General features: G+C 39.7%; 1 protein-coding gene across 9 annotated transcripts in view; it reads right to left on the bottom strand.

Moving 5' to 3' along the window:
- The window catches only part of PCCA (propionyl-CoA carboxylase subunit alpha), a gene marked incomplete at both ends in the record, with an annotated part of 291,344 nt that overhangs the window by 145,784 nt on the left and 119,177 nt on the right, over positions 1-26,383 (bottom strand). For 7 of the 9 annotated variants that reach the window (XM_084234735.1, XM_084234738.1, XM_084234736.1 and 4 more), the window contains 5 exons: positions 2,089-2,163; positions 3,402-3,545; positions 20,155-20,305; positions 22,946-23,040; positions 24,229-24,331. In XM_084234735.1, the coding sequence (XP_084090861.1) occupies positions 2,089-2,163; positions 3,402-3,545; positions 20,155-20,305; positions 22,946-23,040; positions 24,229-24,331 (568 nt within the window). The remainder of the gene's footprint in view (positions 1-2,088; positions 2,164-3,401; positions 3,546-20,154; positions 20,306-22,945; positions 23,041-24,228; positions 24,332-26,383) is intronic. The other 2 variants (XM_084234739.1, XM_084234741.1) reach the window with 1 other exon arrangement.

The following is a 26,383-nucleotide window of genomic DNA, read 5'->3' as shown; positions in this document are numbered from 1 at the left end:
TAAGCAAGTCAATATTCTGATTTAAAACCATAACAAAACATGAAAACTCTTGCTTATACTTTTCTGTTTATGTAGCTTTTCCAAATCATCAGCTTTTGCTTTCTAAGGACTCCATTCCACCAGAGAAGCAAAGGCTATGTTTATAAAAAAGAAAAAAAAAAAGTGTATAGCTTAACTCTGGCACTAAAAGCTTTAAGAATAAAGTCAAACAGAACTGCAATCAAATTTTTGAGCAGAGTAAAATCTGCAGTCTAAAGATAACAAATATACTGAATATAGCAATCATAGAGAAAAAGCAGTCTCTATCTTTGCCACATAAATACATGTTAAGCTTAAAGAAGCATGCGCCATCACAGCCCCTGTGTATTCCTGTGGCCCAAAAAAGGGTTAAGAGTAAAAGGAGAGTTTCCTGAGCTATAACGGATGTAGTTTAAGAAGACATGGAGGAAGAACAAACATCATCGCCCCAGCACCTGTGCCTGAGTCTCAAAACATTGCTCAGAAACCTCTGGCAGAATTCAGACGTCTTTCTCCCGAACCAACAGTGGATCCTGTGAAACACCCACCCTTCATCCTCCATCACCTCTCCCCCTCTGCACAACTCCCAGTCCGCCATGTCTACCTGACAAGTGACAGCCCAATCTGATTAAATGCTTCCAAGGGAGGGGACTCGTGGGCCTCCATGACAGGCCAAAAGTGATCACCATGGAGATACATAATTACAGCTGTCAACGCATCTACTGTCCTGCTGACATCAATTTGATCGCTCCCAGCAATAATGATAGACAAAGCTTAGTGTGCGCTCTCCCGCACCCAATCACTTTATCTGTTCCTCGGTCCATTTAGCTGACATGCAACATTCACACAAGCAAATAACAGCAGTAAGCAGAACATTTAAGGCATTTTAATTGTTTTTTCTTTCTATGGATGGCTCACAACCGCAAATGTTATTACATAAAACTCCTGCTGCAGCATTAATTGAAGAAAGATTTGGTGGGACAAAGACTGTAGGGGGTACAGTTTGTCCATTATCACTTGTACTTTCAACAGGTCTCACGTTTGAAAATTGCAAATTGCAAAAACTTGCGAGGGCAAAATGTTTGACATCCTGTTAGCTATTACAACATGGTGAAAACTTCCAACAACTAGAGTAATCATTATGAATTCTTATTTAATACTTTTTTGTTTGATTAAAAAAATGTTTAGATATGTCCCTATGACACTTGTCTCCTCATCTGCTATTTAACGTCACATAATGCCTGTTAAATCTTTACAATTTTTTTTCTGCCTCCAGGCTTTGAACACAGCATGGAGTCTCCAAGCCTAGAAAGGGTCAAGTCCCTTCAGAAAGCACATGGGCAAAAACAATTTAAAAAGTGAAATAAATCATATATCCCATAACATCTTCAAATTTAGAATTCTTCCTGTAATCTTTCTGCCAGTGCTCAAACTGAATAATCATATTCACAGATGGTACAGCCTTGTCATCCACTAGCTAACGTCATGTCATGTATATGTGCACTATTACCTTGATTAAGAGAAAGGCTATGTCCTTGTTCTTTTGCTGCAACAAGAACTATTTAAAGAACGGCCAGGAAATAGAGAACAAAGTGGGCAGTGATCACTTCTCTCTAACCGGTGCAAAGAATATATTCTTCTTAAAATCCCCGACACTTTTAGAATGAGACACAATTTGTCTTCCTTAATCCATTCAATTAACGAGCTAATTTTGGGCTTGAGTTTCCTGACATCCAACTCGACAGAGAAGCTGGATTAAATTTATTGAAAAGATTAAATTGCAACACAGAATAGTCATTCTCAGGCCTCCACGGCCTTTTTTCATTATAATTTTCGAAAGAATTAGAAACACCAATCATTTCCAAATCAGATGTCGCCGGACTTCCCCCGCCAAATGGCTTCTGGCTTTCCTGCACATCACAAAGTACAAAATATTTTTTTCTTAAAGGCTATGATTCCCTGTAAATTTCACTTCAATGTAGGCCCTTTGGGGGTCTATGCTTTAACATAAGAGCATGACATAAATCAAAAGTTTAACTCCTCACTTGATATTACAGCTTAATGACTTACACCAGGTAGATGTACTGGTTCTTGGTACTGAGACAATCTCCCAATGGACGGTAAACCGAAGGACTTGTAGGGGTCCTGAAAGTTCAAAGGGAAGGAAGCACAGTCTTTGAAATGTGAATCAGCATGAGTAAGGTCCAGTTTTTGTACAATGAAGGAACATTTATAGATGTATTTTCATCCTACAGTATTGACCAAATGACAGATTTCACAACATTATTGTCTACTCCTCACTCTAGACCACTTAGCCGTGTATTTAAAATCTAACAGAACTGCAAGCAGAATTTAGCCTGACCTTGATTGTACTTTATTGAAATTGGTAAAATTCCAACTTTTTATAAATCTCCTTTGAATGCCTTGGGCAAAAAAAAAAATAACCTAGGCCCTACATCAAAACATATTCAAGTTCAGAACAACACATGTAGTGCACTAAAGATATTTGTTTTTCTTACTCTCAAAACAGCTCACATATGGTAAAATTGTAGAATTTTGGTTTTTTAAATAAAAACCTTAGAAGAAACTTTGCACATTACTAGGAATGTACTCCACTGGCAAATACCTTAGATGATCAGAATAAATATTAAATAAGCCCAGTATCACAATAAAAAAAAATACCACTTAAAATATAATAAAAAGCAAGAGCAGCTAAGACAAACACATTTCTCAAGATTCTTAAGAAGCACTTCAACGAAATGTCCAGTATTCTTAAACAGAGATCTGGGTAAATTTTATTCCAGAAATTGACTGCTTATTTATCAAATTTATATAGTTGTAAGATAATATAAAAGTACTGAAATAAGAGTATTCAACTAAAAGTTGAAAATCCACAAAAATCCATAGTTAAAACTGAGTCAAAAGTTCTATTGAAAGTTTTCGATTTAAATGTGTTACTGTCATGTAAAAATAAGGGGTAAATTATTAGAAAAAAATACTGGAAATAATTTTCTAAAAAGCCACAGAAATGAATGTTCCTGTTTATTTTAATGTGGTTTGAAAATAAGCAAACACAAATAGAACAAAAACCACAATCCATTTAAGCACAAGAATATTTTACTAATGCTTTGTTGCCTCTTAAATGGATTGGTAGTTATTTCTCCTTTCAGAAACTATACATGAAAATTAATTAAACTCAATCCTTTAAAATCGTTTTATGTCCAAATTAACCTTTTTTTTTTTTTTCTGGTTCCATTCTGGATTATATCACTGAGGACATGAAACCAGTCCCAAAAGCCTAACTTGACCTTGTGGCTTTGCTACACCTGGTCCCATGACTCGGTGCCCAACCCCCAGCCTTCCTCCCGACATATCCATTTTACCTCAGCATAGACCCGACATTCAACTGCCCAGCCGTTGATGGGAATATCAGCTTGTTTGTGCCTGAGAGGGTAACCCTTGGCAACACGGATCATTTCTTGGACTAGGTCCAGACCAGTAATGCATTCGGTGACAGGATGCTCAACCTGCAACGCCAAGATCTGCCCGTCAGTAGGTGTAGAAGGAGATACATGGGTAGAAAGATGCAAGAAGAGTTTTAACGACTTCAGCGTAAAATGAGGTTAATTACATTTAACATGTAATCTTCTGTGACTAAGAAACTGAGAAAATAAAATTAAAGCAGCAACACAATACACTATAAAGTGTGATCAGGAAAACACCTAGAACACATTTGTAAACTAGCTTATTGCTTTCCCCAGATTTTTTAATTCCATGTGGCACAGCAACGTCGAATAATTCTCATTTTAAAACAAATTCCTAACTGAAAATTACATCTTCAGCTGCGATCCTTGGCGTGGCTCATAATCAGCCTATTCTGCTACACTTAGCTTGGCATCCTCAGAGGCAGCATATGATCTTCCAAAGCACTAGGCTAGCCTCGCCTCACCCACTTGCATGCTTTCACTAACCTGTCCTGACAAGCAAGCAGATTAGCGTACGCTTACATCAAGGCAGTGTAGCAGAAAGGAGCAGATGGATCCGGCAGGTTGTTTGCCCTGCAGACCGACGTGGGGAGTGCTTAGCATGCACAATCGCACCAAGAGCCGGTGAAATCACTCTGCTCTCTCAGCAAATTGCTGATAACTACTCCAAAGGATGCTGTCATGGGGATCCCTGGCCTCCACATGAGCACATGGGATACACATGGGTGCAAACATGCACCCACATACAGGGAGACACGTTATAAACAAAATGGATGACTCACAAGTTCCTAAACTTGGCGGGGCAAAAATAAACCCGAGGGGTACTAATAAAGAGCAGAGGGTCTGTCTTTCATTGAAGACCTTGAATAAGTCTTTAAAATTTAAATAAAACGTTGACCACATCTGTGGCTCTGATACCAATTTTTTTTCCCTAAAATTTAAGCATCTTCTAAATGCACCTCACAATAGTTTCTTTATCAGGACATGTCATGTCTCATACACTCTGACATGGGAAAAGGTCAGTGAACAAGCGAATTGTCTTTCCATCTCCAACTACACTAATTGAAGGACAGGACTTAGTCATTTTAATAATCTTGAAGCTTATCATAAGCAGACAATGCCATGGTCTTAAAAAAAAAAAGCTTTGTAAAAATAAACAGATGGCGTCCATAATTAGCTCTGTGTGTGTTATGAGTTTGTTTACAGTTTCAACAACATTTTAAGACATTTTGACATAATTTTAATGACAAATCATCACTAAAATAAGCATCTACCCTTTGTAAAATAAATGTGATGCTAAATAAAGATCTTACTAGTTTTTAAAAAAATATATATTTTTGAGAGAAAATTGGGGTTTAGCAAGAAACAAGACTTTCTGATATAATAAGAAACAAGCATAAAGTCCTTCTATTTTTGCTAGAAATAAATTTCATGTGAGAAAACATCTGACCACTCTATCCACTCAAGAGGTGAACATACTATGTGCCAAGGGCTTTACGGCTATACTAGTCACACATCCTTGTTAGGTAAGAAACTTGTAACAGCTAATTGAATTATTTCAGTTCATTTTTCTATGTTTAGTGCCCAGAAAAGTACCTACCATCTACTGGACAAATAAACATATACTGAGTGAATGAATGAACAGCAAATCCAGAGTCGTCCCTCCAGTAAGTAGTAGAGGTCAGGCTGGGATTTATGTCACTGCATGAGTGACAGGTGCGATCCTCCTGTCTTTCTCAGGAAAACGCACATGGAAGCCTGTAGCAGATACCCATGCCTGTGCAATTCTGTGCTGTTGTCTTTTAAAATACACTAGTCTACCAGTTTAAAAACCCAAGTTCATTAAAAGACTGTTTCACCTTAGAAGGCCTCTCATAACTGGGTAGGGAAAGCAGGGTACTCCCAGAGAGAATGAGATCTAAGGCTGACTTCAACCCCAGGTAGTGATGTAACAGATCATATCATGACAATTTATCATCTAAATTAGTGAGCTGCAATTTTTTTTTAATAATAAATTTTATTTTTATATTCCCCATACAATTTCAACCCCCCCATTTTGACCCCAATCCCTCCCCTCCCTCTACCTACCCCCCCAAAAGTGTCTCTGGTTCATAGATTTTTGTTGATTTTGATTTTCACTTTCTTATAGTTATTCATTTTCCTGGTCCCTTATTTAAGTTTTCTAGATTCCTGCTATGAGTGAGACCATCCGGTATTTTTCTTTTTCTTTCTGGCTTATTTCATTGAGCATGATCCCTTCCAGCGCCATCCATGTTGCTGCAAATTGCATGTGTTTATCTTTTTTGAATGCTGAGTAATATTCCATGGTATATATGTACCACATCTTCTTGATCCAGTCATCTATTTTTGGGCATTTGGGCTGTTTCCAAAGCTTAGCTATTGTAAATAGTGCTGCTATAAACATAGGGGTGCAGGTGCTCTTTGGAATGGATGTTTCTGTGTCCTTTGGGTAAATACCTAGGAGTGGAATTGCTGGATCATATGGAAGCTCTATGTTTAAAAAAAAAACGTAAGTGGAGAGCTAAAATAATAACTGCGCAAGGCAAAATATCCACTTAGGTTCAAGTATTTTTAAAGTTTACAAAATAGACAGATTTTGATTGTTTCAGTAACAAGTTTTTTTTTTTTTAAGTAAAACTACCATTGTAAACTTTTTTTTGCAAGACGTCCTTCTCAACGCATTTTAACAGAATCCAAAGTTGCTCAACAGGGTACTAGAAACATTTCCTGCAGACCCTGTATCACGATTGTCAGGAAACTTGTAACATTGTTTAAATAGCCATTATTTTATCCTTCCCTCAACCTCAGAACTCAGAAACAATTTCCCTCGGCAAGTTGAACTGAATAGTTCAGAAGTCAGAACAGAGACATAGGTATCTGCTAACAAGTTCATCTTGTCCCGGCTAGCAGGATCTAACTACAAAGTGACATGATAATAGCATGTATTCTGGGGGTATTATGCTGTGTATTGGGTGGGGGGGGCGGGGTGTCACTTCTATTTGGGACACACTGAGTAAAGCTACATTAAACCAGTTGTTTTAATGAAAGTCTCCTCAGACTCATTCACTTGTCAACGCGCCCTGGGACTCGCCCAGAGGAGGGGCTCACCCAGCACATACACAAGTACATACCCCCATCTCCTGCAGCGTGAATTCACAGACAAGAATTTGATGAACACGCTTTTAGGGGAAAAGTCTTTAACACTCAAAATAGAAAAATGAATTTCCTTATTGTGACTCTATCTTCACCAAACAAATTTGAGAACTTGGCTTCACACCTAATTTTCCCACCCAATAGAAATACCTGCTGCTTCCAAGAAATGTGAATAAGAGGTCCACCCGACAAGATAATTATTGCATTGGAGATTAATATACTGGCATTCTAGTACACAGATCTTGTGATTCAGTGAGCAAAAGTAAATCCTAACCACCCCCAAAGAAATCACACGTGAGCAGAAAGTCAGTCCTACCATGCTAGGATTCTGAGTGAGACGCAGGCATCAAGGCGTGACGCCTTGCACGGCTACTTGTAGCTGATGGTTTGTACTGGCAATGCTGCCATCTTGCCATGAATCATTTGCCCACACAGGTACAAACCACCACCATCCTCCTCCTCTTCATCTCAGGACAGAGCACACTCCCCTGGGGCCTGCTCTGGATGGCCATACACAGCTGCTCTCAGAGACCCGCTTGCTGTTTTAGTTTAGTGTTGTCTTCGTGGTCACAGCAAGCTGTCACCACTGTCAGGATGTCTAGACCTCTTGCCACTCTCTTACTAATCTGTCGCTTCAAATGTATTTCAAAAAAAAAATAAATAAATAAATAACTGAACTTGTCAAATGTAACAGTGAAGTAAATTAGGTTTTGCTTCACCTCTGAATTCTTAATGAATCAAATTTCAATAATAATGAACTTAGAAAAATGAAATCCTTCTGGCACTGGGTTTTCATGATCTCAAGATTCTAAAATTATAATCATAAATTTTGACACTGCCAGTATAATCCTTAGCTTTATTCCTCATTAAATACAAACTTGGAAGTAACTAAAACTAGTGAGTGAATCAAACTACTCTGAGGAGCTATTTCCAGAGTCTCACAGTACATCCCTGTAAGAGACCTGATGCATGACCAAGAGGAAACGGTATCTCCACGGCACCTTGGGAGCCAACATCGCAGTCAGGGGTAGAGACGCCAGGGCCCCATGGGTGGCAGGCAGAGGAGCAGCACCACTGCTGAAGTATTCCTACCAAAAAGCCAGAGTCCAAACGCAACCAGGAGAAAAGAAATGCAAAATGAGGGATATCCCATAAAATAGACCACCTATGCTCTTTTAAAACAAGTCAATCAAAACTGACAAAAAGTGATAATGGCTGTTTCAGATGGAGAACACAGAGACATGAAAGTGATGTGATGTAGTGTGGGACCCCGAGAATCTTCAGGTTTTTATTTTACTCGACAAGACATTAGTGGGACAACCAGTAAAATTTGAATATGGGCTGTAGATCAGGTGATAGTAATATGTCAGTACGACTACCCTGACTTTGTAATAGTATTGTGTAATGTAAAGGAATTTTCTTATTTTATGAAATACATGTTTAGGGATAAAAGGTTTTCTGAAATGCTTCAGGCAAAGTAGACAGATGGATACATGGGTAAAAGAATAAAACACATATGAATATTAATTACCATTAATGAAATGAATGAAATTCTTAATGAAATTCTTTGTAATATTTTCATTTTTGTGCATCAGAAATCATTCACGTTAAAAGTTAATAAAAACGAAAGCAGTGCATTAGACGCTTTTTGGTTTTAAGTTTTTGTTTGTTTTTTTTTAAAGATTTATTTATTTATTCATACAAACACTGGGTACAGTCAGAAGCGCGGGAGGGTGAGAGAATCCACCAGAGCCAGAGCGGGGAGCAGAGCAGGCAGAGTGACGAAGTACACTGCTGAGGGGAGCAACAGGCGGCAGGAGAGGTCTGCGCGCCATGTGGGACCCTCGCCCTGTGGCCAGGGATTGAACCGGCACTGCTGAGGCTCCGTGCCGCTGCGCCACCAGGGGAGGCCCTGGTTTTACATATCATAATATCATATACCATTTGTATACTACTAAACAATATTTAAATAAAGATACCTGACTTGGTCAACATTATTTTTTCTTTTATGAGAATCCTCCCACTATGTTAAATAAAAATAGTCAAAAGCAGATAACGTATTCCATATTTTTGTGACTTAAACTTTTAAATATTTTATTGTGCTTTTTACCTAATAATTCCTAAGATTTTAAGAATAAGTAATTTGGTAACAGGCAAGATGAGGGCAAATTTTAATTACACACCTAACATGTGAATAGGTGCTTTTCATTCATTCAATGAAAAGCAACACAGAGGGAAGTTTAAGAGGAAACAGTCATGAAGTCTGGAGGGACTCAGCCGCGAAATGTGTGTGTGTTCACCTGGCCATGGCAGAGGAGGAGGAAGACAAAAAGCAGCCAAAGTGCTCCTGAGTGAAAACGTGAGACAGCTACCAGATGGTTTCTCTCACCTGTGGGATATGAGTAACAACGCTAGCGAGCTAACAGATCACAACAATGACTCTTGGGGTGTGGGGCCGGGAGGAGCGGAAGAGGAGAGGGCATCAACCTGATCCTGGAAAGCACCAGAACTTGGATGGTAGGTGAGGCGAGGCTTAGGCAAAGGTATACCCCCAAAATCCATACAGTATGGTAAGTCAACGATAAATCAGTAAAATTTCATTAAATAAACAAAATTTGCCTAAGCTGACAAGTGGGAGCCCAACTGCTTGGTCAAAGCAAAAGTTGTCCCCAAAGCAGAAAATGAAATGAACCTGGCTGCCATCTGTGTGGAATTAAGAAATCGACAAGGTCCCTCTACGTATTCAACCTGTTCCTCAATAGTCCACTCACTGTCATTTTACACGAAAGGCATAGGAGATACTCACAGAGACTAAGGTGAATGGATTTTAAGAACTGCTGCATTCAATTAATACTATTTTACATTAACATAATTTTAAGTAACATCTTTGGTAAATACATCAAGTCTATACTCGACAGACATCACAGAGACTTGGTTTGTGAAACCATCTTTTGTAAGCAGAACTAGTTGGATTCAAGTCAGCCAAGCAGTAGTGGTGTGATTACCCGCTGGAATATGAGTTATGTGATATAAAATTGAGTTTCATAATGGCATTTGGCATAATAGGTCTCTATCTTTTCAGTTTGTTGTTACTGCAGCCTGAAAGGACAACTGAGGCCATTATTTTTGGTTCTGCTCTTGTGGTTCAGAGAGATTCTTTGTCCATAAGAGAATTTAACATGTACCTGTTAAAATTCTGAAACTCTACCCCCTGAGAATACAGGATTTCAAAATAAGATCTAAAGTTATTATATTTTGATCTATAGGACTCAAACACAAAGAGCATGTTGGGAAAGAGGCCCCAACACACCATTCCTGTAAACTCACCTTGAAAACAGTGACTACATTCAAGAGCCGCAGGGAAACTAAACCAATGTCACCACAGACCTTCCCTGTTGACCCCCAACTCAGACAGTCAGGTGAAAGAAGGGGAGGGAGTTATTAGGGACTGAACTGAGTACGCCCCCTCAAATTCATAGACTGAAATCCTAATCCCTGGCACCTCAGAATGTGTCTGCATTGAAGACAGTCTTTAGAGAGGCAATTAAGTTAAAATGAGGTCATCAAGCTGCGCCCTAATCCAACGTGACTGATGTCCTTATAAAAAGAGATTAGGACACAGAGAACAGAGACCAGAAGTAAAACCATGTGAAATCACAGGGAAAAGACAGCCACCTGCAAGCCAAAGAAAGAAGCTTCCAGAAAGAAACCAACTCTGCCTACACCTTTATTTTAGATGTCTAGCCTCCATCACTACGTTAATATTTTTTGTTTAAGCCGCCCCACCTGTGGTTCCCCTTGATGGCAGCCCCAGGAAACTAATACAAGAACAAATATGAAAAATTAAATATCAAGTCCAGACTCAAAGAACACCAAAATAGTTTACACTATATTTTATTACACTATACTTTAAAACAAAAACCCAATTGGCAGTGCCTATAGGCAGTTTACCTATTCAAATCTGTAAAATAAAAACTTCCTTCCATTTTTTAATAAGACTTAATAAATATGAGGAGGAAGTGGGACATACCCTACTTTGTAGTCTCGGTTTCCTAGGAGACTGACTTCAAATGTTCCAGGACACCCCAGTTCTGGCTTACTTTACCCAGTCTGAGAACCTTGGCCTCTATCACTTTAAATATAATTAAAAAGGTGAATTTTTGCCCAGATTGAAAACATCCCTTCTGGCAAAGAATTTCACAAATTAGTTACAAGTCCATTTTTCCATAATGCCTATTTCCACCAATTATTCTTTCAAACATTCCAAATCCATAAAAGACCACGCTCTTTCAATATGGAAAGTCCTGAGTATTTTTTTAAAACCCAAACTGCTCTAAAATCAGAATATATTTGTTCAGTTGTAGTTAATGATTAGAAACCAGAATTTGGGTAGCAATCACTTTTAATTTTTTTTTTTTTAAGATTTATTTATGCTGGTGGCGCAGCGGTTGAGCGCCGGGTTGCAAAGCTGCCCGCAGCCTCTGCAGTGCCGGTTCAATCCCCAGCTGCTCCCCAGCCACCTGAGGAGGGTCCTACATGGCGCGCAGACCTCTCCTGCCGCCCGCTGCTCCCCTCAGCAGTGTCCTTCGGTCCTTCTGCCTGCTCTGCTCCCTGCTCTGGTGAATTCTCTCACCCTCCCGCGCTTCCGACTGTACCCCAGTGCTTGTATAAACAAAAACAAACAAGCAAACAAACAAATAAATAAATAAATAAAACATGCCTCTATAAAAAAATAAAAATAAAAAAAAAAATAAAGTATTTATCCATCTTTAGAGGGTCCACAGATGCCCCTAAATCTCATTTAAAAGACCCGGATAATGCAGGTGAGATATTCCTGCTCTGGGGACATGACAAAGCCAATATATTGGCTCACTTCTTCACCAAGCAAATTCCACGCTCTCTATTTCTTTGAAGATCTTAATGGCTTACAGGAAAAAAAATCTTAAAATAAGGGAAGAAAATAAAAAGAAATAGGAGATACTACAAGACCTGAGTCAAGGTGGAATTTAAGATTAAAACGTTTAAACAAGATAAAGAAATTATGTCATGGTAAGTAAGGGTACAACTCATGTAGAACAAGCACACTGATACATGACGTAAAATTATATTGCAGATAAATGTAAACATTATTAAAGAAGTAAAAAAAAAAAGATGCATACTCAAGTCGTAATAGATGAAATGACATATTATCTGAGATTTGTGTTAAAACAACTCAGCTAAAAGGGGCAAAAGAAGGAAAGAAGGCATGCGTAAAAACAGTGATGGCAAAGTAAGATTCATGGGGCTTTGCCTAACCTATTCTGGCTCTTCTTCAGAGCCTTTCACCAAGAAAGATGAAATTCAGCACTGGTAGAAAACATGGAAGAAAATTTTTTTTCATGGAACAGGGAAACCAAAGTCAGTCACAACATCAGAAATGAAAGAGATTTAAATATTAAACTAAAAGCTTTAAAAACAAATATTCTCTGCATAGAAAGAAAAAAATACAATATACAGAGTCAAAAAGAAAGGTAAGAGGGCAACAGATGAGGGGGGAAAAAAACAGTTACAGGTCATTTATATTTTTATATTTGCACTTATTTGTTCACCCTTCCTGGAGACAATTTCTGGATTATAGACGAGACCAACTGTACTCCCGGGGCATCCTGGTCTTAGCACCATTCCCATACCCCAGGTCCCCATGGGACAATATGCCTACACATGTATAAGGGGGTAAGTACCACGGGAGAGGGACCCCAAGACCATTAAACTCAGACCCTATGTAAGAGTTGCTGGCATATAGGCCTTTCCTCAGCCCTGGAGAGGGCAAACCAGCCAAGTGAACCAAGGACCAAACCTGGCAACTTTCATTAAAGAAAAAACTGTATTTGTTATTGCAACTTTCACTCTTAAAGAAATTGAGTGAAGTGAAAATGCTACTCACATTCTGTAACTAGAAAAAACACACAAGTTCTAAAGCAGGAAAAAGTGACAGGTCAATCAGGAAATTCAAGGAAAAAAAAAAACCCAGAAAATTATAGCCTTCCATGCTCAAACTGAAACACTAATTAAAGATAACATATATCTTAGAAGATAAAGAATTTGGTTGACTGTGTCTTAAGTATTATAATTTAAGGTTAGTAGAGAAAGTTGAAAGACAAAATCTGCTATTAAAAGAACATTTGAATTGCTTAAACAACATCACAAAGACGTCTTAGAAATATGTAAGAATGACTTTCTGAATACTATGGAATTGAGGATCTTTTTCCATGCTCCCATTCAGTTACAGCCTCTACCATCAAATACCCTTCCCAGCCATGACATGGATGCATCCTAACATATCAAAATTAACTTGTCTGGTAACTGAAAGGTAGATGCAAGAGAGAAGAGATTACGATAAAATGGAACACAAAAATGTATCAAAGTGTGGTATTAATACAGACGTTGGTAGAGTCAGAGCTCATATATATAATAAAATTTTTTATGAATTTAATTTTTTTCTGAAATTCCTTTATAATCATTTTTAAGAGGACAGAACGTAATTTCTTGACAAGCCATCCAAGATACAAAATGTAAACATAGATACCACAATGGATGCATAAAAGTATGTGATATAAATAACAATTTTTAGAGATCTTACATAAAAATGAAGCATGGGACAAGCTGAAAAGACTTATGGGCTGAGATAAATGAGCCAGAAACAAATGAAACACACACACACACACACACCCCCGTAACAAAGTGTTCCCAAAAGACACTGGTTATTAATTCCATAAATTCTGGTAAGTACTCCAATTAAACAATCTAGTATCTCTTGGGTCTGAAATAAAACACAAATGTTTTTGTAGTAACTTCAAATTGCCTTTGGAATCATAATACAAGCCATTACTCACATTGTAATATAATAAAGTCTCCATTTTAATCAAAAACATGATTTCCCAGCTAATTATCTAATTAGACATATTTAGTTATAAAGACATCCTTAATAGAAATCAAATTAATCTCCAAAAGGCAAAGTTCTATCACTTCTAAAGATATTCAAAATAGAATACAGACAGGAAAAAAAATTATTTCCAAGGAAGGCATCACAAGTTTTGAGCAACAACTAGTAAGTTAATACCTACACAGACTACACATTAATGATACTGGTCTTAAAAATGCATCTGGAGGGCCTCCCCGGTGGCGCAGCGGTTGAGCACTGGGTTGCGAAGCTGCCTGCAGCCTCTGCAGCCGGTTCGATCCCCGGCTGCTCCCCGGCCACCGGAGGAGGGTCCCACATGGCGAGCAGACCTCTCCTGCCGCCCGCTGCTCCCCTCAGCAGTGTGCTTCGGTCCTTCTGCCTGCTCTGCTCCCCGCTCTGGCTCTGGTGAATTCTCTCACCCTCCCGCGCTTCTGACTGTACCCAGTGCATGTATAAAACAAACAAACAAACAAATAATAAATAAATAAATAAATAAATAAGACATGCCTCTAGAAAATTTAAAAAAAAAAAATGCATCTGGATACCTAATTTTTGCCACAGTAAATGAAAATGATCCCATTCTTTACTATACTTTATAATTACAGTAGTTTTTTAAATTTTTTACATATAACTTACAGATTAAAACTTTGGAGGTTATATTCACATGACAATGGTGGACTGGCACTTGACCTTCATTCCGAACTCCTTCTGCAGGAAACAGAAGGTTAAAAACCCTGTTCCCAAGCATGTTCTCCCATGTTCACTGCAACACTATTTCCAACAGTCTAGCTATGGAAACAACCTAAGTGCCCAAATACAGATGAGTAGATCAGGAGATATGGTCTACATACAGGGTGGACTACTACTCAGTTATGAAAAAGATAAACTCTTGCCATCTGCAGCAACATGAATGGAGCTGGAGGGGATTATGTTAAGCCAAATAAGTCAGGAGAAACATATTCATATGTAAATACAGAGAAACCAAACTAATTATCGGATGAAAACTGAATATAGAACTGAGGTTACCAGAGGGGGTTGGGAGAGAAGAGAGAACAAAGTGAGGAGCATGGAATAGACTATGCTGGTGGACTCTGGGTGTTTTGGTGGTGGGTGCAGTATAGTAACAACACCTGAAGGAGGTGCTATACTTTTATAACACAAAAATATAAACCACTGAACATAATGGTCTTCCTTAAGCATACAAAAAAATAATAATAATAATAAACGGTTCCCAAAGCCCCTTGCAACTGAGGTTCTCAAAGCAGCTGAAGAGTTTCTGTATGTGTCACTCAAAGTCACATGCATGAGGTTTGGATAGGAAAAGCAAGGCAGTAGAGAGGCACAGAGCCTCATTCTGTGGGTTTCCCCATGGCAATCATGGGTGCCAGCTTGGGGGTTTTCTGAAACAATGTTCTAACATCTGATTATTTTTTATCTTTGTTTTCTGAGGGAGGATGACTAGGAAGCTGGAGCATCTGGGCACACATTCATCTAATCTACAAATAGAATGTAGCTCTGCAGCCATCAGCTTGGCAGCCATCGGCTTGGAACGTACACTCACAACGACTAGGACCAGGCAGAAGCTGGGGCAAGGGACTTCTCAAAAATATGAAAGAGGTAAGAATAGATGAAAGAATCATCAGTCAAAATTAAAAAAAAAAAATGTGAAAAAGAGACAAAGTCCGATACTAAGACCATTTTGCCTTAAAGGCATTTGCCATTCAGGATAAAGCAATTATAATCGTTCAGTGGCACTGAAAAATGAGGCTAGCCACAAAGATGGGAGATCACCAAAATAAAGGACAACAATGGAACACCCTGCTTTAGATTGAGACCATGAAGGAATGCAGCCTCAAAATAAGAGTGAACTGGGATGAAACGTGCCACCCTGGGGAGCTGCAGCTGGTGTTCGTGTGCCCGCCAGGCCCCAGGAGACAGCCCACTTCGCGCCAGGATGGCTCATACTCACAAGTCACTGCTGTTGATAGGCACGTGGCAGAAATAATTGAAACATCTCTATAAGAATTGTTGATTCCGAATTTCAATTAATAATCTTATTAATAACCAGCATATAATAAGTTAAGGCACTCAAGGACTAGACATCACAACCAAGAAACAGCATAGACACCACACCCCACAGTCATAAGGTTTCAGAAGTGGAAATGATCAGACACACCCTACAAAACAAGGTAATTATGTTCAAAGAAATAAAAGGCAAACTTTAAAGTTTCTATGGGAAATGAGAAAAGATAAAAAGCTCTGAGTCATATTTTTAAAGAACCAAATAGAAATTCTAGAACTGAAATATAAACAATTGGAATTAGGAACAAAATGGGTCAGTAATTAAGTCAATATATCTCAAGAGATACTGAGAAAGATAGGTCAGAAAAAATGGCCCCTGCCAAAAAACAAAAATGAAAAATAGCAGAAAGAGGGCAGGAAACACAAAAGATACACCAAAAGGTCTAACATAAAAGTTCTTTATTTATTGACTCATTTCTAAATTTAGAAGGAGGGGAAATTATATCAGAAGTTATAAAAGAGGTAAATTTTCAAAAAAAAAAAAAGTAAAAAGATATCAATTATTCCAGACTCAAAAAGTCAATATATTCCAGGTACATGTGTACACTTATGAGACAAAAGCTGAAGAAAATCTGAGGAAAAAAAGAGAAATTCAAAAATGTACCAAAGTAGAATTCTCTCTAAATAAGCAGAATAGAAAGAGAACTGAAATGTCACCAGAAATAACCAGAGGCAGAGAAATAATATTTTCAGTAAGTTAGAAAACAATGGCCAAACTAAGAAACCCCTTCCATGACTGAAAACAAAATAAGTCATTGACTGTCAACAACAACAAAAGTGCTCACCGCAAGCAAATCTATGAAGTAAGAAGAGTACACAGGGTCTCCCCCCAGTGTCTGCTAACATTTAGTCTTTGACCCTGGTTCCTGGCACAGTGCTCCAAAGTTCCTTGGAATCTCCTGAGTGAGAGGAGCACCTTTGTTCTCATGAGGTGACACTGAGTAGACTCCGGGAGGGAGGCTGGTTGCTAAAAAGACCAAGCCAGAATTAGAAGCTTGGAACGTTCAGCCCCACCCCATCCTCTGGAGAGGGGAGATGAGTCGGAAAATGAACTAATAATTGATTAGACCTACATGACGAAGTCTCCACAATGACCCTTGAAGTACGGGATTCAGAGAACTGCTGTGGAGAAAGTGTTCACCTTCCAGAAGGGAAGTGGCCTTCACCTCCCTGGGAACAGACGCTCCATTACTCAGGAGCCCTCTAAACTCCATTCTATGGAGTTTAACAGGCTCCATTGGCCTGTTCATCTGCATCCTTGATCATGTCCTCTAATATATATTTTTAAAAGGCAGTAAATGTGCTTCCCTGAGCTCTGTGAGTTGTTCTAGTAAATTACGGAACCTGAAGAGATGGTCTTGTGAGCCCCAATTTCAGGCCAATTAGAAGGACAGGTGACAAGCTAGGATTTGTTATTGGCATCTGCATCTTGGGACTGAGCCGTAACTCATGCGTCGATGCCAACACCAGGCAGAGCTTCAGAAGTGAAGGAACTGCAGAAACCAAGCTGATGCTGGAGAACTGGTCAGATGGGAAGTTTTGAGACCAGAAGTACAAGCAGGGTGGGCCTCCCCAGTGGCGCAGCGGTTGAGCGCTGGGTTGCGAAGCTGCCCGCGGCCTCTGCGGCGCCGGTTCGATCCCCGGCTGCTCCCCGGCCACCGGAGGAGGGTCCCACATGGCGCGCAGACCTCTCCTGCCGCCCGCTGCTCCCCTCAGCAGTGTACTTCGGTCCTTCTGCCTGCTCTGCTCCCCGCTCTGGCTCTGGTGAATTCTCTCACCCTCCCGCGCTTCTGACTGTACCCAGTGCTTGCATACATACATACATACATACATACATACATACATAAAAAAAAAAAAAAGTACAAGCAGGGTGTGGTAAAAAGTAAAGGGGAAATCCTTCTCACAACACCTCTAAAATAAATTCCCACAAACAAGACCAAAAAAAAAAAAATTGGCTTTCTAAAATAATAAGAAAAATGACCTGTGACTGTGAAGAAGCCAAGAGAAAGCAAGAATAAGTAAAATGTTCTAAGGTTCTTGAATATAGAGACCGTAACTGTCCTGCCGGGGCAGATGAAAATTTACTTACTGATATTAGGCTTGAATAAGTTGAGGAGTACGTTGTAATGGTCTACCAAAAGATTAGAAATGAGATAACCCCCAAAGGTGGGCATTAAATTAGAAAATGTATATTGCAAAAGGGAAAAGAAAAACTGCAGAGTTGGACAAAAAAAGTATTTTCAAAGATTATAAATTTAAACCCCAAATTGTAACTTGAAGTTAACTTTCTATGAAGCAAATAGTCCAGGCACAAGACAAAGATTAAATTTGGCTAAAAAATTATACATTGATTACAAAAGAATGTGTAAAATATCTGAATACAGGCAGGTAGAGGATAAAGGAAGAGAAAAGATAGAGCACACAAAAGAGAACCACTGGGGGAGTAGGCCCCGGCCGTTGGCTCCCACCAGCAGATGAGGGCAGGACCACGGAAAACACAAGAACTAAGACCAAGGTCAAAGGAGAACCACAGAAATCACGCCTCAGGCAACTGTCAGCAGCAGGGACATGTAAAGGAGCTACCTCTGGGAAGAGGTAGAGCTTGGTGACCGACCCTCAGGAGGTACAAGGTCAGCGGCAAACCCTAAAGCAAAGGGTGAAGTAGAGACTCCATGGTGCATGAAGTGGTGGATGTAGCTGCAACAAAACCTGCAGGCAGGAACACAGCTTTGCCTGGATGACAACCCCTCTGCATCCCCATGAAAGCCAGGGGAAGAAGGGCAGATCTCCTCTCTCTAGCCCTAAGTAACACTTCCTGCATCGTCTACCCCTTGGCAGTCAGCCCCCAGTTCGAGGCAACCACAGCGTGTTTTCTGTCACTATGGACCAGAGGTGTTGTTTATCTTTAAAATATTTCATTGCTGAATAAAATGAAAGAAAAGTATACATATCAACAACATGCATGTATAGCTGGGTGAATTACTGGACACGTGCTTTTGTTCCATGATGTACTGAATCGAATAGGGGGCCTCCCAAAAGGCATTTCCACCTAGACTCTGCAAAGGTGATCCTATTTGGAAGTAGGGGATGGGCAGGTGTCATCAAGGTGAGGTCATAGTGGGTTGGGGTGGGCCCTAAATCCACACACCGCGGCAGGTAGAGGATAAAGGAAGGGCATAAAGAGACAGCACTCTGGACACAGAACCCAGGAGAATGACAATGAGGCTGGAGCTGCGCGGCCACAAGACAAGGGTACAGAGGATTATGGACAATTACCAGAAGCCAGAAGAAGCTAGAAGAACATATTCTCCCTCAGAATCCCTGCAAGGAAGCAAGCCAGCCAGCACCTAGATTCCAGATTTGTCTCCTGAAACATAAGAGAATAAATTTTTGCTGCTTTGAATCACCCAGTTTGGGATTAAAAATTTGTTACAGCAGCTGGAGCTGACGAATACAAATTACAAAAAACTGGAAACAAACTAAATACCTGTAGAAATGGAAGAAATAGTGGCACATTCTTCAAAGGAGTACCATATACCATACACGAGTAACACGAGACAGCAGGGCTGAACCTCACAAACATGTGGAGAAAAGAAGCCAGGCACAAAAAATAATACAATCATATGTTCCCACTAATTTAAAACTAAAAAAGAAACCAATTAATTCAGGTGCTTAGGTGTGCACAGAAACCCAAGGAGGTTTAGCACGCGCTCAGAATAGTCATCAGCTCTGGGAAGATGGGGGGAGTAACTGAGAAGAGGGAGAAGGAATAAGATAGGCTGGCTTTGGGGTACTCCGCCACCAGCTGATGTTTACCTGACTTTTGCTTTATAGGGGTCTGTTCAACTATAAGGTTGTGTTCTATGGATTTTTTTGTAGTTGTATTTAAATAATACGAAAAAGGGCAGCAGGAAGAACTAAGCGGCCAGGTAGTCATAGCCCCCCAGCATCCTGAGAAGCACAGCCCTGAAGCCTACAGTTCCAGGGACAGTCTCCTGACAGTCCAGGCTCACCCTCCTCGCGGGGGGATGGGGGGTTCTGGCAGCAGGGTCGGGTGGCACCATCCTCAGAGTCTGAGGCTCATTCCAGGTGACCTCCCAAAGACATGTTAATGCCCTTATGCTTATTAATCCCGTTCTATTCGCAGCAGCTAGAGCAGTTCTCTAACAGCGTGGGCGCCTAACTAGCACTGGGCGCCTAACTAGCACTGGTCCTCGAGAGAGCAAGCCAATAAGCAAAGTGGAATTTATGGTCAGCAGTGAAGCAGGAGCACTGGACACTGGCTGTGAAAATGACCTGTTGTTGCTAACGCAGGCCTTCGCACCAGCATACAAATGAGATCTTTGGCTAACCAGTTGGGAAGCTGTGTTCTAGGTTTTATAAAACAAATGGGGTGGATGAGGAAGGAAAAAGTATAGCGGCCTGGTGGGGGATGCAAATTAGAGCTCTTGTTACCTGGAGTCTGGTATTCATTTCCAAGAAATAGAAATTCTTCTTGGAGTCCACGAGGAATTCCACGGTTCCCGCGGACGAGTACTGCACTGCTCTGGCCAGAGCCACGGCCTGCTCGCCCATCGCTCTGCGAGTCTCAGAATCTAGAAAAATGCTGGAGACACAGGGAGAGTCGCATTTCACATGTCAAACAAAAGTCAAGTTTTTGTGTGCACTATACAAAAGTTTTCTTAAAACTCCCTCGAATTATGTACAAATATGAGATTTCAAACGATATACTTACCTTATTAAACATTAACACGTTTAAATAAATCAACTTGATTTCTATAAAAGCAACATTTGCATTTCCCCCATTCCATTGCAACTTCAATCCATTTATGATAAAATATACAACTACTTCAACACAAGCAGTTTTCAATCACGACAACAGCACATATATTAACTGTTTCAAGCTAAAACTGGGGGAAAGAGTCAAATCTGATCCTCATTATTTCTAGATTCCATATTTGCAACTCTGCCTGCTTTCTAGAATGGACTTGCCACCCTGAATACTTAACAGCCCTTCCACGCTCATTCAGAACAAGCTCAGAGCAGCAGAAAAACCCGACTCCTCACAGGCCTGCTCCCCACTGGGGTCAGCCAAGGCCACCTCTGCCTTCTCGGCTCAGCTCTCCAACCACAAACTGGTGTCCTTCTTACAGTTTACTGAGTGGTGTTTTTCATATTTTTGTGCTTTTCTGTGTCCCGTAGCTCTGACATGCCCTGAGCCGCACCGCAGAGCTCCCCACCCAGCAGCCTGTAGGGAAGGGGCGACATGCCGCGTGGAAGAAGCTGTGATATGTGGGGCGCCCTCCGCACAGATAGCGCAGCTGGCCAGGAAAGAGAGTCCCAGCTTATGAAGCAACAATGTGTATTAAATAAAGTTTCTTTCCAGAAAAGGACACAAAAAACAAAGTCATGAACTGACTGGGGTCTGAGAATGTTCCCACCAAAGGCTTATAGCACCTAGCCCTGTATTTCCCTTCGGAGCAATAGTCCAATATCCACTACCTCAGTGTCTACTGCAACTTTATAAAAAACAGCTGCCATAAATACCAAGAATCAACTATAAATCTATCATCCTCAAAACTTTTATTCCACCTTATCAAAATCACCTACCAGGAGGGAAGAAAAGCCAAAATATTTTCAATGACCCTAAAAATAATATTACCAAATCATTTCTGCATTTTTACGTATTTTACAGATTTTGCTTCTATGCAAGAAAGATTCTGAGAAACAAAACACTGACTACCTTTCTATTCGTGGATTAAAATTCTTAAGTGTGTACAATTCAGAAGATATTTTGTAGAATGTTTAGAATGAAATGGTATAATGAACTAGTGTGCACCTGTTTTTCATATGTAATAAACACACCCTTGTTTTACTTATGCTGTACACGTCTTCTTTGCTAACATCCACTTTTTTAATTTTTAAAACAAATTCCAAAACGGGTATCATTTCACCTGTATAATCTTCCTTGTTTCTGTAAGTATGCTTTGGTAACATAATTACACTTTTAAAAAGTTAGGAAGAATTTCTTAATAGCATAACAGAATAGTTGTTATTCAAATTCCCTGATAATCTAGTAGCTTTTCAACTAATTTAAATCAGGATCCAAATAAATCTAGGCACAAATGTGATTGCTTTTTACATCTCTACAATTCTTTTTGCTAATTATAGCTGAGCACATGGTTACTTAAAGAAAAAAGACAACCTTTCCCAGCCTCCCCAGCAAAGTGCCTAACTTCGGATCACAAGGAACCAACAGTGACAGGTTCTGCGGCCTTCACAAAGGACAGAGTAGAGCAGTCCTTTTGGCTCTTTGCCTCTTCAACCCTCGGTATACATCCTGGCCCGGGTCCTGGTCCTGGTCCCAAGATAGGCCCACACCCCACACAGGCTGCTGTCAGCAGGTGTTAACAGCACGGGGCTGACTTCTAAGCTAAGCATCCCAGGAGACAAGGAGCTGGAGCTGGCCGTCCCCGAAGGCCTGGGCACAGCATCGCTTCTACCCACCCATTGGCCACACATCCCCAGGGCACAGAATCAGCAGTAGGAGACACTGAACCCTCCTCGAGGGGAGATAAGGCAAAGGATCTGAGGACCAGGCGTTAAGGCCATATTGTTCAAAACTAGTATCATTAAAGCAGGACTTTATTTTGACCATTAACCTGGGATTAAAAACCCATTTTTATTCATGCCTATTCATTTCAGAAACTATACATACTTTATGTCAAAACTACAAATTAGCTGTGTTCCTTAGTGCCCGGTGATTAAAAATAACTACGTACATTCAACTGGGGACTTTCAAAAGTTAAAAAGAATACCAGAACATATACAAATACCAACCTAGCATCAAACAAACAGTAACTGTGAAAATGCCACACCAAACACATGATAAGATACATTTAAGACGACCTTCATAAACCTTGGCCTACGGAATAGCCTCAAAAGTATGATCCCCAGAAATCACACATGTGCAGGAAGGCAGAACACCGGGGTCTTTGTTCCCTAGAAGCCTACGGAAGTCAGAGCTGGTGGTCCATCCAACTTTCTCCTCTAAGAAAATCCAAGCTCCTTCAAGTATTCTCTCACCTTCATGCATGGAAGTACTGAGAAAGAACAAGTAGCACATTCCTGATCATAAAAATATACATTAATCGATTCCATCATGACCATTAAAGCCAAGTTAGCCCAAGCCAGCAGTACAGGAAAGACAGAGAGGCAGCCAACAGGCCTTCACTGGAGACCTTACCTTGGTGCCTCCTCCACCACTTTTTGATTTCTGCGCTGAATGGAACACTCTCTTTCGTTGAGCCACAAAGCATTGCCGTGTTTGTCACCTAAGACCTGAGAGAACAGCGTCATTGTTATAACTGTACCCATTTCCACAGGAGAGGCCCGACAGGCACTTCTTCCTTGCCACACCCCTGCTTCTCCTACCCCAACCTCACCGAGCACACCACCTCTCCTCAAACACACTCCACTTCTGGGAATGTTAGATGGAAACTGGATTTACAACCAGAAAACTCAATGAGAACTTTTCATCAAAATGGTTTGACGAAAAAGCTCTGTTCCATCTTCAGTACGGGAGGGAGACACACCACAATCATGGCGCAGGTCCAGAGAGGCCCAGAGCAGCCACCCACAGGCCCTAGAACTCAGTGGGCTCAGGAGAGCCCCACAGTTATTTCAAAAGCCTGCTTGTCATTGACATTCCATGTCTCTTAATCAAAAATGCTATTTTATTTACATCTAATATGTTGTCGGTTGCTTATGGTTGGATGTTTTTACTGGGTTTTATTTCTGTTATAGGAAAGCTGGTAAAAAGGTCTGGGGTTAACATGTAACAGATTGTGATTTTTCCATTTGTAATAATGGAAAGAAGCTGGGGTTGCCAGATGAAATAACAGGACACCAGTTAAATGTGAATTTCTGACAACCAATGAAAAAAGTTTTAATAAAAATATGTCCCAAATACTGCATGGGACATATTTTTATTTTTTGAAGGGACTTGTTTAGCTGAAATTCAAGTTGAACATGTATCTTATCAGATAAATTGGCAACCCCAAAATAGTCAATGCTTTTAAATAGAATGCTTGGTTTTCAGGAATGGATTAGTCTATTTTCAGAGTTAAAGAGTAGGTGTATATTATTGAATGCATATACTAAGCTCGCAGAGGTAAAAGCTGTTCTAGAAGTCAAATTACTAGGCACTAATTTTAGTTCCAAACAGCTATGCAACCTCCCTGAGAAAAATCACAGTTTCCTCATGAATTAGAAATAGCAGGCGATATAATCTTACTATTTTATAAAGATGCTGAAAGAAAAATCAAATGAAAAAGATCATGGTGATGTCACACCCTTTTGACAAAAGTACACCAGATTCCAGAGATAGTAATCAATTTATATACATTCTATTTTATACTTACTCAAACATACCAGAACAATTCAGTCACTCTGAATGAAATGTTATTTCCAATCAGAATAAATGATATTTAGTCATAGTAATTAAAAAGAATCTTAACTTGTACCAACCTGAATTTCTATATGACGAGGGTTGTCAATAAATTTTTCTATTAGTAATCTATCATCACCAAAACTAGAAGCTGCTTCTTGAGAGGAAAATCTAAAACCATCCCTGTAAAGGAAAACGGAAGAAGAGTGAAACACAACAGATACAGCCCTCATTATAAAGCAAATCAACAAAACTTTTGGGCTCAATCCCAAATAAATCAGAGAAAGTTATTTCACATACAAAGAACTAAATTAACTGTGGTTGAACTACAATTCTTCCACTCAAGGGCTGTGACCTTGGTGAGTTACTTCATTTCCCAGATCCTAGATTTTATTTTCGAAGCAGTAACACCAATACATATTTCCCAATTGTTACAAATGAGATAATTTAATAAACCATGCAATTAGATAAAATTCCATCTCTTCAATCCTAATCTACATTAATTCCACTAATATATAAACACAGTTATCCATATGACTTGACAGTCAGAAGATGCACACAAAAATGTAACAGGCCTGGGCCTCCCTCGTGGTGCAGCGGGTTGAGCGTGGCGCTGTGAAGCTGTCCGCAGCCTCTACAGCACGGATTCAATTCCTGACCAGCCAGGGAGATACCCACATGGTGTGGCAGACCTCTCCTGTCTCGCCCACTGCTCCCCTCAGCAGTGTGTTTCGTCGGTCTGCCTGTTCTGTCCCCTGCTCTATCTCTGGTGAATTCTCTCACCCTCCGGTGCCTCTGGCCTGTACCCCAGTTCTTGTATAAATAAGTAAATCTTAAAAAAAAAAATGTAACAGGCCTAAGTCAACTGCCTCAATGGGCCAGAATATCAGCAAATATACTGAGAATGAATATTCAGTAGGAGGCTTCAAAAACATTTACTGACATTTCAAACACCTTAAAAAGCAATTGCCTCCACACATTCATAACAATCTTATCTTCTTTAAAATTGTTCAAAATTAATAATTAAGAAGAAAGAGTACAATTTCTGAAAATAAAAATATGGATTTAATTATTGCCTTATACATTTTATCCCAAGCTATGTAACTTAAGTCACTATTATTATAAAATAAGCATACATTATAAAATATGCTTACTAAACTCATACACTAAGAAACGAGCTTATTCAGCCAGTGTAATTAAGGATATGATTTTCCATTCATTGTTATATTCTGAATATAAAATCAATACATAATTTTACATGTAATAGCTTCCTAATCTTCAGATTGAATACCTATATTTAACGTACAACATTAAAATTCTTCCAACCCTTACATTTGCAAATAGCCATCAGCAATATTAGAAACAACTCATTTATTTCTATGCTTGAATAGTCCAATATTGCAAGTAAACACTAAAACATAAATTTTAAAACATTGCAAAAGGTCCTGTTTCTCAAAGATTTCAGGGAAAAGGTATCAGTTTTCTTAGTTCTCCATTACTTTCTTGATTTAGGGGAATGGACTTTAGGTCTCGGGAGAGTGAAAACCTCAAAGAAAGTATAGTACAGTGACTCATTGTTCTTAATACATATAGCCAACTTCTTATTACCTAGGATATAATGATTCACAGAGAAAAAAAATAGTACAGTTTGTCTCTTCTGTAATGACTGAAAGCTCTCATTTTGCATTTAAACTAAGAACATCAAAAGTGAAAAATCAATATCACCCACATAAATTATCAAGTTTGACAGCATCTGCAACATTATTTTGGAGCTCATGAAAAACTGCATCAAGAACATCTGTCCTACACATTTATACATTTATTCAATAAATATTTACTAATGACAAAACTAAGTACCGAATGCATATTAGGTGCTGGGAATACAACAATAAGACAGAAAGTCTCCACGGTGCCTAAACTCTAGTGGAAATATTCCCAAGTACAGACATGATCCCTTTTCCATTTATGCCAAAACACTTCCCTTAAATTTGGAGAGGGTAGAAGAAGCCAGAGCTGGTAAGACCTGTGTCTGCTTTCAAAAACTAACCCTAATTTATTATATAAAAGCAACAAAACTGATTATTTTTAAAAGCAGATGTTTTAAAGATTTAAAGGTGAATGAGACGGGGCCTCCCCGGTGGCGCAGCGGTTGAGCGCTGGGTTGCGAAGCTGACCGCGGCCTCTGCGGCGCCGGTTTGATCCCCGGCTGCTCCCCGGCCACCGGAGGAGGGTCCC

Source organism: Talpa europaea (genome assembly GCF_964194135.1).
Source record: "Talpa europaea genome assembly, chromosome: 6".
In the NCBI taxonomy this organism is placed as follows: Eukaryota; Metazoa; Chordata; class Mammalia; order Eulipotyphla; family Talpidae; genus Talpa; species Talpa europaea.
Note: the sequence above shows the minus strand (reverse complement) of the source record. Positions and strands in the feature narration are given on the sequence as shown.